The sequence below is a fragment of the Barbatula barbatula genome, assembly GCF_947034865.1.
Source record: "Barbatula barbatula genome assembly, chromosome: 6".
Taxonomy (NCBI): Eukaryota; Metazoa; Chordata; class Actinopteri; order Cypriniformes; family Nemacheilidae; genus Barbatula; species Barbatula barbatula.
In genome coordinates, this window is record NC_136765.1 from 15,984,308 (window position 1) to 15,998,227 (window position 13,920).

General features: G+C 37.2%; 1 protein-coding gene across 1 annotated transcript in view; it reads right to left on the reverse strand.

Moving 5' to 3' along the window:
- Window positions 1-410: 410 nt before the first annotated feature.
- The window catches only part of prkd1 (protein kinase D1), a gene marked incomplete at its 5' end in the record, with an annotated part of 34,424 nt that continues 20,914 nt past the window's right edge, over window positions 411-13,920 (reverse strand). Inside the window, 15 exons of the mRNA XM_079458639.1 lie at window positions 411-1,507; window positions 1,751-1,836; window positions 3,439-3,706; window positions 4,384-4,482; window positions 4,605-4,766; window positions 4,872-4,978; window positions 5,167-5,239; window positions 5,868-5,920; window positions 8,089-8,374; window positions 8,570-8,647; window positions 8,795-8,918; window positions 9,339-9,537; window positions 9,989-10,066; window positions 11,737-11,944; window positions 13,468-13,491. Of these exons, the coding sequence (XP_079314765.1) occupies window positions 1,289-1,507; window positions 1,751-1,836; window positions 3,439-3,706; window positions 4,384-4,482; window positions 4,605-4,766; window positions 4,872-4,978; window positions 5,167-5,239; window positions 5,868-5,920; window positions 8,089-8,374; window positions 8,570-8,647; window positions 8,795-8,918; window positions 9,339-9,537; window positions 9,989-10,066; window positions 11,737-11,944; window positions 13,468-13,491 (2,064 nt within the window). The 3' untranslated portion in view covers window positions 411-1,288. The remainder of the gene's footprint in view (window positions 1,508-1,750; window positions 1,837-3,438; window positions 3,707-4,383; window positions 4,483-4,604; window positions 4,767-4,871; window positions 4,979-5,166; window positions 5,240-5,867; window positions 5,921-8,088; window positions 8,375-8,569; window positions 8,648-8,794; window positions 8,919-9,338; window positions 9,538-9,988; window positions 10,067-11,736; window positions 11,945-13,467; window positions 13,492-13,920) is intronic.

Sequence of the window (13,920 nt, forward strand, 5' to 3'; positions counted from 1 at the left end):
TCGTGATACTCATAATAATACAACCTTACTATGTGAAATGTTCCAAAACATCGTGACTGTTTTGGTTAAGAATCTCTTCTAGCCGTATGCAAACTGTGTTTTAGAGGCGCTGGACTGTCCCACCAACCCAACTATTAGGCTTTAAAGCTGCATAAGCATATAGCGCCATCTGTTGATTTGGAACTCCTCTTCAGGGGACCAGACACCAGAAAACCTGCACTGGATATGACCATAAACAAGCAGAATGCCAAAAATACAGAGACATTCAGTTCGCACGCAGTATGTTCAGTATGTGCATACTCCCCGCCTGTCCCTTCATAACTCACCTTTGCACTTTCCAAAACACCAGCCTGCGGCGTGCACACATTCCAGCCCATAATTAAACAAGTACCAAAACAGAGACACATTTTGGTAAAAACATTTAATCAGCCTTTTATACAGAGCTGCTGGTGAATAAATAATTTTACAGAGATGAGTTTTACCTTTGACATCTTCACTTGAAGGGAAACCCTGAAACTGTCATAATACTGCTTGCTTACCACCTGTATTGTTCCAACTCTGAAGAAGCAAAAGGAAAGACGTCCAGTGCACAGACAATGTTGCTTAGCAGTCTTGAATTGCACAGAAACTAACAAAAGCACCCCCCAAAGTGCACATACACACACACTCACGCATACACACTACATACATTCAAAAGCACACAATGCCACGAAAGCTATAAAATGCTCTCTGTTCTCACAATTCTCAAGTTATTTCCACTGATGCAATGGTCACCACAAAATTACAGTGGCATTAACCAACTTTTCAAAGCAAAATAATTTCTCAAGACCATATAAGTTAGTGTTGTTCATATAAGTTTTGTTTATCACATATTTTTATATACTGTACAAACAATACTGCTGCTACAGTGTTTTGTCACTGTGTACTGCTGAGTAATGGCAAATATCGTACTCAAGCAAGTATTCTCAAGCTCCAAAACCAGACAGTAGTAATGAACGAAATAAAGCCTGCAAAAGTTAAATATAAATTCTGAGTGTAGTTCATTTTTGTTGTGTGTTTTTATAAGCTTGAGTGTGATTGTTTGTTCCACAATATATGGCTAGTTTGGCTTTTGTGGTTCAGGCACTGCGAGTTAAGTGAAATTTGTGCTTAATCTATAGTGTAGTGTTTAAATTGTGTTAACAAGTACTTTTGTGTGGAATTGTCAAGGCAGTTGGTTGAAGTGTTGATTTAGCTGTAAACAGTTTGGCTTGAGCTCCATTGTGTCCTTAAAGGGACAGGCAACAATTTACAGCACACTGACTCTGTCGCTGAGCATGCTCATCACAGCCTCTTCAGACTCCGCCTCTTCACGTACATTAGCATGAGGGTTGATTAAGTGGGCTGGGTACTGAAGGCCATTTTGTTCGGCAAAATGCTCCCAGCGCAAATCATCACTTTCGTGGGTGATATATCGCTCCTGCATTTTGCACTCCAAAGTACGCAGGTCCAGCCACATCTGGTAGTCCTGTCATGAAGATACATCTTTAGGGATCAAAATAATTCCATGAACCTTAGTTTGATTCCAACCCTAAACCATGCGATTACTTGAAATGGAAATCTGTTTAATTGTTGTTGGAGCTAAATTCAGGACATAGTCCAGGATGATGATAATGATAATGCTACAGTAATATGGTTGGAGGGGCAATTTGAGTTGATTTCGTAACATTATTTTTAGAAAAAGTATATATAAACAAAAGATATTTCTAACCTGTAACCAGGGATGGCTGAGAGACTTGTCCACGCTGTAACGCTTCCTCATTTTGACTTGCAGCAGGTTATTAATGAGGTCAATTGCTGCAACAACAAAACAGGTTGTCAGCGAGCAGGCATCGGCGGAAAACCTCAAGGATTTTCTGTCCAGAGGGATAATGAGCAAAACCAACATCATGTTAACATTATTTCAGGGGTCAGAGATTTCTGAGACACTCCAAAGTTTCTGAACCTTGAGGCCCCCGTGCTTTAGTCTAAGGGCTCATTCGGCATTACTCACATGAGTGGCTCGTAACAAAAATTGAGAAGGATCTCTTTATTTAACCCTCTGCCTCTCTTCTCTTTATCTTCTGCTTCCCCTTTATGTCTCTTTCAGTTCTTTCTTCTGTATTACCATATTGGGGTAGTCACGCAAAGACGACTACGAGTTCTTCATTTCATTGAAGATTTTCTTTCAATTTAGAATTTTGAAAAATATCCTGAACGGGATTACACATTGTTGCATGAAGACAATTTACTAGTTACTCAAGGGGAAATATTTATTTCTCATTGTTATTATTTATAAAACAGAGCAATTTTATAGATATATATTGATAAATACACACACAATTAATAAATGCTATTTATTTAAAGTTGATGTCGATTTATTTTGTTTTATAAAACTTGGACAAAATATTTGTTGCTGTGGAACGTAGTAATAAATGTCCATATATTTAACAAAAGCACTTTTTGAATCTTGCAGACTATTATGGAACTTAATTATTTTACTTCAGAGGAAACAAAAACTTAGAGAAAAAAATCTATTAAAACAGTTTTAAAAAACAGAATGTTCTTTAAAAAAATATGCTATACTTGATTTGATACCAACTAAACTATATATATTAATAAACTTATGTGATTAATTTGTTAGAGCTGCCTGTGTTCATAGATAAAAACAGCTCTGGTTTTCTGTATATTTTAATGAGGAAGAAAGAAGACCTTAGCAAATAAACAGGGTCAAAGTGGATGGCGTCAAAAATCTACTTAAGATAATGAGATGAAGGTCAATTCTCTTCATACAGATTGCATATGATTTACACGTAAATATAACCTATTCTACGCCACGATCCCAGGCCTTAACCTTAATGCTGACTGTATTTTCATGAGCCAAGTAAAAAAATGATGTTTGGAGTGTTGAGGTCATCTCTGTGTAGTCACAGGGCAGAGATAATTACAAACACCGGACTTCAAATATGAATATTTAGTCTAAAAGGCTTATATTCAAAGAAAGATTACAAGACTTCAAAAACTAAGCATGCCACATTAAATTAGTCTTAAAGTATGGCTATACACTATATGGCCAAAAGTACATGTCATCATGTATTCACCCTCACGTCATTCAAAACCAATGAATTTTTCTGCTGTCCAACACAAAAGAACATAGTTTTGTGTCCATACAGTGCAAGCCAATAGGGCCAATGTTGTCTTCTTTGTCTTAAGCCGAAGAAAGAAAGTCATACAGGTTTGGAATAAAATAAGAGAGAGTAAATGATGTGCCTTTGCAAGGCAAATGAAAGGTAACATTGCATTAATGAAAATCTGACATCAATAAATCCTGACATATTCACATTCTTTGTTAACTGTGCCATATGAAACGTACATAGTGTATTAAAGCTTACAAAAGATCTCATTCGACCCAAAACCTACCTTCTGGGGTCACTGTTTTCCACGGGTTGGGTGGGTACATGAAAGCAGCATTCTGAATTTGGTCGTGGATGTCTTCATCCTCATTAAAGGGAAAAGTTCCACTGAGACTAACATAGATGATGACACCCACAGACCACATGTCCAGCGAGCGGTTGTAGCCCTTGTTGCGAAGGACCTCCGGGGCGAGATACGCAGGCGTGCCAACTACTGAACGCCTGAAAGACTTTTCGCCAATAATGCGTGCAAAACCGAAATCGCACAGCTTCACCTGCAAGTCAAACGGATGAACAATGAGCATTACAAAAAACAGACACCTGGAGAAACTGGTTATTTAACTCAACTAGGACTGACACGCACAAAAGACCCACCAAAAAAATAACATGCTTTTTCTCTTGCTAGCTTTTAACACCACAGACGCCGTAATAATCAGTTGTCAGGGTCTGAACGAAAGTCAAGTGAAATTATCACCCAGTTGGATGTGGTTACAATGTATCTCCTGCTGATCTACATTTTTACCTTTAAAACATTTGCTCAAGAACAGCGACAAGCACCTGAGCGCGTTAGAAACATGACTGAAGTTCTGCCTTCACCTCTGCATCCTTTCTGGGAAATATTTGTAAATGACACGCAGTGATTTGTTTAGCATTCTTCCAAAATGTTTGTCTCAAACAGTGAGTCATCCTTCTGCTCAAGAGCATCCAAAGACATTTCGCTCGGCAGACGTGAGAAACAATGGGAGGATAATTTAGAAATCTTTCATTAGACTGTAGAGACACACACAACCCTTTGCCTTCAGCACACTACCAGAACGCTATAATTACCATCTTTTATTCTTGTGCATTTATAAAAACAGATCCATTTATGTTAATTTTGGTGTGGCCTCACTTCATTCACATATTTCCTTTCTTTTGTCTTCGCATCTCTTTTTGGGGGGTTTTTACTCACTTGTGGAAAAGAGTCAGCTGAGGCTAACAAAACATTTTCGGGCTTCAGGTCACAGTGAACAATGTTTTTGAAGTGAAGGTGGCGGAGTGCCATGAGAATCTAGAAACATACATAAAATGTAATACATAAATTTCAAATTTACGATTTCTTTATTCTGTACAGTATATACCCAATCTGACTTAACAACTGTGCTTGCCAAGAGCAGCGCCTGCGAGACGTACCTGAGAAACGAGAAACTTGGTGATGCGTTCTGGCAGCCTCCCCTTCTCACTTGACAGTATCATCTCTAACATGTCGCCATGGAGCTTTTCCATGACAACAAAGACACGCTCCGGTGTCTCAAACATGCACTCGAGGTTGACAATTCCAGGATGGTGGAGGTTCTGCAAGAGATGGATGTGATGTCTGCTTTTAGTATGCATAATAAATCTATCTCTTAAGAATCATTATAATCTTTTTATTGTGTAGCTTCGCTTTTGTGTGTTTACCTGAAGAATGGCAACCTCGTTGCGTAGTTGACTTTCCTGCTTGGTAGGGAAACGCAGTTTGTCTATGATTTTGATGGCAACATCTCTGCCTGTTTTTCTGTGTTTCCCTGCAAAATATCAGAAATATCTATATTCATTAATTGAATGGTTTTAAGGGCCAGAAAATGAATACCTTATGTTGAAACATACTATATACATACATTCAAATAAGCATTATACATTCGACCATTTCCAAACACATTTCTTCGCCGGTCTGCATGTCAAAAAACTTGCTGTCAATAGTCTGCTACATTACCTCCATAGACAATGCCAAATTGCCCCGAGCCAAGTACTTCATCAGGGAATATCTGATAAACTGTGCTAATATCCTGTAAGAAAAACAGAACAAATGTATGTTTCTGTGCCAATACGGGCTCTTCCAAAAGCTCATAAGTATTGCTTGATAAATGGGATGATGTAGTCTTTTTATTTTGTACTGTAACAATGCCTGATTTCAGTGCAGAAGCCTAAGGAGCTATTTCCACATCTCACTAGGACTGTGTCAGAAAGACTCAGGTAACCATGGCAACCCCATGGCCGAGCAGGTAATCAAAATAATCTCCAATAGGGGCATTGTGTGTTTATATCACATTGAAACTCAAGGCTGCAGATATAGGCAAGCAGGCAGGATCAGTAAGATCTAACATGTGAAAATATCCAGTAAGAACAATAAAGAAAAGGAGATACTGTATATATGGATAGTTAACAAATATACTGTTCTATCCTATGGTGCGACATAGTGAAAAATGTGAAAACAAGCTGTTGATGATATATTTAGTATATAATATAAGATAGTATAAAAGAGATCTATCTTCATTGTTAGTTTTTCTGATGTCTTGCTGTCACACCATAGGACACATTTATTTTTCAATTACGCATATACTACAATACACTGTATATATATTCCTACATATACATAGGGGGGGAAATCTTATATCAAAAAGCATAAATGTTTACCACGTTCTCTTGGATCTGGCAGTTGGATACAGAGATGCTAATGGAGACCTCCTCTGTTGGTTAATAAAACAGAAGTGTGACTCATTAAAGCGGCTTCATATTGAATGCTATATCCACATATTTACACCTTTGCTCATTTCATCATTGAACTACTGGAATACGTTTGGATACAAACATTATATTTTAAAAACTTTGCAAAGAAAACTCTAAACCGCATTAGATATTTAACCTCCACAATATTGATGTTTTGAATAGTTTCTCATGTGACTGTCATGATAAAGCCACCAAAATAGCCAAACAAATACATCAAATATTGCTAACACAATATACATTTATTCATTCTATTAATGTTCATTAATCCCAAAACAATTGTTCATGTTAGTTTACTGAGCATTGATGTTAACAGTGACATTTTCTTTATTTAACCATATAGGCCTACTAAGATTAATAAATGCTGTCAAAGTATTGTTCATTGTTAGTTCGTGTTAGCTAATGCATTAAAGGTCCAGTGTGTTATATTTAGTAGGATCTACTGACAGAAATGCAATATAATATACATAACAATGTCTTCAGAGGTGTATTCAGTCCATACATAATCAAGCGTTATCTTTTTATTACCTTTGAATGAGCCATTTCTATCTATATACACCGCGGGTTCTCTTACAAAGAATTCGCCATGTTGTTTTTACAGTAGTCTCGTTTAGCCAGATCTTCAGTATGTACTGAAGGTCTTGGAACTTTCTTCACTTTCTTTGTCCATATGACTGACAGGTAAAGCAACCAATCACTTTTCGTTTTGTGCTGCATTATGTTTCCAGGGGTGGAAATGCCCCGCAGTACTAGACCCGCGTACATTCCGGAGCTTTCCTGTAGCTCAGTGGTTAGAGCATGGCGCTAGCAACGCCAAAGTCATCGGTTTGTTCCCAGGAATTGCAGATACTCAGAAACAAATTGTGTAGTATAATGCAATGTAAGTCGCTTTGGATAAAAGCATAAATGTAAATGTCAAAACTTAACAGCAACAACAATTATTATAAATTTATGCTGTGAACCTTCGAATACTTTTTAGATTAAAAAAATTATTAAAGTGTTTAGTCGATCGTGATGAATTCTTACTGCAACTGCTGTAAACACAACAGCTTTACTTCTTAGATCAGACGGCTTCGTGTTTGTTCTAGGCAGTTCATTAAAGAACGGGACATGCACGTCTCCTGATAATCCTGTGAAATTTAACCAATCAGATGATGACTTTGAAGGTGCTGAAGGGTTTTCCAGAAAAGTGTGCCTTTTGCATCAACCGTTAAGCCAACAGTCCATGAGTGTGGCGTCTGAGGCTGAGACTCTGTTTCTACAGTAGCCCTAAACGGACAAACTGCTCTACAGAGCACATTTGGTAAATACGTTATCTCCTTTGGCAAAAAGCAAAAATGTGACAACATCCATAGCTCCATGTGAACTGGCGTTGTGCTTTCAAAGGGATGGGGGGGAAGGAGTGAGCCGTTGGTTGCAATTCACAACCTCACTGCTAGATGCCGCTAAATTTCATACACTGGACCTTTAACTAATGTTAACAAATACAACATTACTGTAAAGAGCTAGTCAATCATTAAAAAAATTATTTAATTTTGGATCAATGTATGACCGTAAACCTTTAAAGACATGCTTTATTTAGCATTGGATATAATATTATAATAATATAAAATAAAATTGTGCTTTTTTTTTAAATAATCTTAACTTACTTAACGGGATAGTTCACCCAAAAAAAAACTGACATCATTTATTTACATTAATTTCATGTAAAACCTGAATAAGACTCTTGCTTCTGTAGAACACAACAGAATATATTTTGAGAAATGTCTCGGTGGTTTTGTGTCAAAACATTGGAAGCCAATGGGGACTAATGTTGTTTAGTTAAAAATGTTGTTTATGTATGTTCTGCAAGATAAAGAGTCAGGCTTTGAATTACATGAAGGCGAGTAAATGATGAAAGAATTTTCATTTTGAGGGAAACTCTCTCTTTTAATAAATAGTTTTGGTCCTGTATGCTGATTGGTCAATGGCCACACTATATTTAATACAGCCTCTTGTCCCTTATAGTTTACATACCATAAAATCACAAATGAAAATATTGGAGCAAGATTTTTGCATTAATTTATCTATTTATTTGATTCCCCCAGGATCCTAGTATGAGCCCCTAAATGTTTCACCAAGAAGTTCATACTGTGATAGCTGTGATGGCCTCCATGAGATATGCCCTTGGCGATGACAGGCATAAGCGCATGCTGGATGGCCATCTCCCACATGCGGGCCACGTCCTGTCCCACGCCACTAACCAGCACGTTGCTTCCGTAGCCAGATGTTCCCCCGTCAGCTCGAGTCAGGTTCTCTCCCACATAATGCACCAGAGACGTCGTGGCAATCTCAAAGCAATGCGGGTTGGCACCCTCAGGGAGAAGGTTGAAGGTTTTAGCTGGTTCCAGAGACAATACCTCAGACAGAGGGATCTCCTGTTGGAGAATGTTAAGAGGTCTTATCTGAAAACTGAAACGTAAATTATACTGCAGAGACATGCGTGCAGATTTGTTGTATGTGGTAATTTACGAAACATATCAGGAAAAAAAATCGACATTATCAAAAACCCCTGGTACATAATTAATAAAAGCAATTATCCAGCTCACTTTTGATGGATAACTTTAACTTACCTTATAGTATTTGCTCCCAGTATCATTTTGAAAAAGGGTGATACACTTGCTGTCCAGTCTCCAGTAATGTCTCTTACGCTAGTGTCAACATAAAGAAGAAATATGGCTTACTGTACATGTCATTATTTAGAATACCTTCTTGACTTCAGGCATAATACAGGGTTGCAAGTTCTTTGGCAATTTACACATTATAGAATGTTTCTAATAGAAATCTAGAGAACTAACCAATGTGTCTTTGCTGGTGAAATGCACAAGCCATCCTTCTTTCATAACATTGCTGCTTTTCCTCTTGGTGTGTTTGATAGATTGAACAACCCGCATAAGTGGGATGTTGTTGCTAGTGGAAGGACTTAGAAACACAATGACATGTCAAAACCTTTAAAGAAATGTCAATAGCAGGTCAAATGCTGCTCGTAGCATAAGAATGTTCATACTATTTATTTCCTAGTCTACTAGTAATCTACTTGACCGCAAAGGAATATTGCAATATGTTTTATCCCTTTTTTTAAATAAATTCAGTTCTTGGTTGTCATTATTTTCTTATATGTCTGAGAATGTGTTTATCTATAATATGAGGTATTAAGAACCAAAATTTTATTTTTAAAGGCTATGCTTCATGTTCACAGTTAAGGTGTAATAATCAAGGCAATGGAGAGATTACATTTTGTTGTCCTGTATTTGTTTTTACAATGGTTTGCTGTGTTTTTTTTCTTCCCAGTGTTGTTTGTTCATTTTGTGTGTTGTGTTTCTGAAAATGATGAGGAGCTACCTCATGATTCTATTGGATTCATCTGGGTCATGGTCTTGAAAATCAACAAGTTCACCATGTCCAGCCTCCAAAAGTGCCGCAGAGTCGACCACAAGGGATTCTTCCATATCATCGATAAGTGGACTGTGCCTTTCACCATCATGATCGTCACAGCCTTCCTCCATGACCACATCTGATTCAGCGCCAGGACTCAACAAATCTATGAGGCAAGAATATAAAAAGGTTATTGGAGGGAAGAAACCCTAGAAAGCAGAACCTGAAAATGAGCAGTTTCAAATTTCCTTCCCGAAAAGTTAGGGATAATCATACAATATCATAATAGACATTATGTATATTCGAATACAGACTTAGAGTTGTGACTACTATTTTCAGGAGATTCTATCCTTTTACTGTAAATGTAAACAAAGAAGGTGTACTTTCAATTCTCTGGTTTGAATAACAGAAAATAAATTTTAGCTTAATCAGTATTACTTAACAAAAACAAACAGGTTAAATCCTACAACATTAACCCAGTGTTTTCATGCAAGTGCGCTAGAGCGTTTGATGTTCATGTGGTGTTCTAACGCTCGTTGAGATAAATATTGTTGTTTTTGTCATGAAAATATAGCGTTGATCGTTGAATCACATAGAGACGCTAAAGTTAGACTTGCCTCCGTTTCTTGACACCTCTCCGAGGCAGTTGTTTGGCACTTTGGGTGCACATCGTTTATGGCAGTTGAATTTGCAGTCTGAGACAGTGTGAAGGGAAGAGAGTGAAGGAGAAAGAGAGAGAAAGAGAGAGCGAGCAAGAAGAGTTTACTACCAATCTGGCACATAAACATATGAGTTCCTGTTGTGCTGGTGGCTGACAGGCTGAGACCTCGCACATTGAACACATGAACATTAAAGCTGTTTGTAACGGCCCAGCCAACTGCACTCTTTACTGCTTGGCACATGGCATACATTCCTCTTACACAACACACTCAAACACACACACACATATATATATATATATATATATATATATATATATATATATATATATATATATATATATAAACAGCTGTTGTGTCATTTTATATCCGTGCTCCTAGAAACGAATCAACAAATGCCATGATCCGTTAAACTGAGAGTTGCAGTGTTATCAAAATGTATACATTTGTAAGTAATATGCTAAGAATAGGCAACGGTTGGAATGCCACAGAAGTTACAGTAGGCTACTGTAAAATAATTTAGCTCTGAGCTGGGTGGTATATTCCACAATGCACAAGTTCTTTCATGTAGTATTATGTACAATAAATTACGCTAGTGCACCAAGGGCCAGATTTACTAACAGATTGCGGCAGTGTAAACGCCCCTTTGTAAAAACTGCTGTTGGTACTTACTAAAGAAACTTTATGGGAGGAGAGTATTTAAATGAATCACACAACGCGTTTTCCCAAGGTTTGCGTTGGTCTTTGTACTGGTATTTGTGGATTTATTAAAGTGCCAAAACCATATTTGTGATGCTCGTAGTAGATTGCATTGGTCAGTATGGGAATATCACCCACAGAAATGTCCACTCCCATCTGCACTTTTTTAGAAATTGCGTTCTCGTTCTATTTTTCTAGTAAATCTGTCCCCAGGTATGCTACTTAGAATATATCAAAAGGCAACCAAGATTTTGGATATCACCTCCAAAGTTAGAAAGTTTTACTACAAAATTAATGCAGAAAGCAAAATAACTTAATGTATTTGTAGCATGCACAGATGTAAACATGCGGAATCGTTAGATCATGTCACAACAATCTAAAAAGGGACAGTTCACTCGAAAATAAATAGTCTGTCATCATTTATTCACCCTCAAGTTGTTCCAAATCTGTATCTCTTTGTTCTGATGAACACAGAGAAAGATATTTGGAAGAATGCTTGTAACCAAACAGTTCTTGGCCACCATTAACTACCATAGTAGGAAAAATGACAATTGGAAGTCAAAAGTGCCCTAGAACGCTTTACTTTTCTACTTTCTTCAAAATATCTTCTGTTGTATTCAACCAAGCAATGAAATTCATAAAGCAATTTTTCCTACTATGGTAGTCAATGGTGGCCAAGAACTGATTGGTTACAAGCAATCTTCCAAATTTCTTTCTATGTGTTCATCAGACATTTACACACATTTTGAGGGTGAGTAAATGAAGACAACATTTTTGAGTAAACTGTCCTATTAAAATGTTTCTCAAGATTTTCTGCCACAGTATCAATGACATTGGAGAAAGCAAAACATAAATAGTAACCATTTTCAAACAAAGGCTAATGCAAATAAAGATGAGTTAACAAATGTGTTACAAAGAAACTACAATAGTTAGAGAAAGCTCATTATGAAAAGCAGTAAGCAATATTGCAAGTGTTTGTAGACATATTGGGGATGGTAGTATCCTACCTTTGCACTGCAGTCCCTGACGGAACAAGCCCTTGAGAAGCTTCTTGCAGTGTTGGCAAACTGTGGGGCGTGTGTAGGAATGGATGACAAAAGTATGTGGCACCTTCACTTTAGAGAGCAGGATTTTGTCTAACTCTATTGGTCGACCTATATAGGACTGAGAGTTGGAACGGCCTCTTCCAGGAAAGATGTCACATGGTGTTTTTTGCTGTGGACAAGTAACGTACAAAAATCAAAATGTGACATCACTTTAAAAAATACCTCTTAATCAGACCTGTGATTTTTTTCAATCTAAATGAAAGTGAAAACCCGAAAAACAATCGAAAGGATCGATTTGACGCACAAGTTTACAGGCATTACCCAAAGTCAGCAGCACATTGCTCTCGATTAGCCGAACAAAAACAAACGGTCCTCCAAGGGTCATGCTGCGGGAGATTGTTGTATGTGCTGAGCAGTGATAAATTTGCACGACCTCAGAACAACAACTTTCTCATCAAGCTGATCTTTAACGTGCTGCTGATTGGCAAAGATGCAGATGTCGTACCACCTGTTGTGAATGGATCTGACATCACGCAGGTGTGCATAATCAACTATTTAATGTGCTCTAAAGAAAGAAAAAGATCAATAGCTTCCCATCGTCACGTTGCACGCTTTGTCAATGGCTTCGGGTAAACTGATGTGAAAAGTAAGGTAATCTCTCAGTATTCCGTGCAGCTAAAGTACAGATGCTGTTCATTTGCTGTTACCTGTTTTAGGTGTAGGGAACAGATTAGAGAGCAGTTAACAGATGTTTGATTCTGCAGTCAACAGTTGATTAACAGTTGTCTTCAAACAAACTCTATGTGTACCACAACATCTCTGCTGTTGGGGTGAAAAGTCTCTCAGCCTCTGGGAGCTTTGCTTAATGAATTTAAGACAATGTGTATTTGATTTCTAGAGATATATAGAATATATTGATATACCTAGAATATTTAAAACACACTATTTCTCCCCATTGTGTCATATTGGAGAAATGTTGAAACATCATGAACAGATGGGTTTTGAGAAAAATGATCTCACAAGAGTCGTTCACACTATGGATGATAACTATAAAGATGAAGTTTAAAGAGAATTTTGAAATTTAATCCACACCACAACTATAACAATGAAGATACAGAGGACAACGCTGTTGCAGCAAATAAAGAATTCCAGATGATGAACAATAAAACATTGTCAATCAGACTCTCGCAGTGAACAAATTCCTAATGGCTGGAATACAATACAAGACTTTTAAAATCTGAACTGATTTTTTTTAACCAGATATCATACACTTGCAGACTTTTTGAAAGTTTCAGATAGAAACACACTAACTATCAAATCCACAGACAGAAAATCTGGGCAAAATCTGAGCAAAAGTCTAGTGTATTTGAGCCTTTAATGTTGTTTGCCTCTCACCGATGTCCTCTTTTACAATGTTTAGGATGCCTTGAACTGATATGGAAGTACGAATAATTTGACTTAAAATATAACAACTCTGTCCCCAAAAATGAGTTTTCCTTTTGTTTCTTTGTGAAGTGTAAAGCAAAAGCAGGTCATCTACATCCATTTAAATGATTAAAGCATGCAAGCTTAGAATATACATAACATCATCAGCTGGTGTGGACGCTAATATGTTTATGTTTGTACTTAACATTATCATCAATATTGTGAATGGCCCTTGAGTTAGTAAGTTAAAGATGAATTAGTTCCTACCTCCATGCTAGGACTGACAGGAGACTGGGCAGGAATGAAAGGATGGAGAGAGAGAAAGTATGGTTAATAAACGGGAAATGCATGCAACTAAACCACAAAGGTTTACACAATCAGGAAAGTATTTGACTGACAAGGCATAGCACTGTTTATTTATTTGTTTATCTGAAATAGATTACACCAAAATAAAAGAGGACATGATTAAAAAAGTTAAAACAATGCCACAGCAGTGTCTAATGGTTGTATAGGGGAAAATGGCAAACAGTGTGTATGTATGTGTGTGTGTTCTAGACCTCTTTGTGTAATATGCTGTCATTATAAATACATCATCTATAATGAATATAAATACTACCTGAAATCATTAGCGTTGTTGAGTTCCTATAATCTGTACATTTACATGTATGCACTTGACTGATGCTTATATCCAAAGCGACTTACACTGCAATACACTCTACA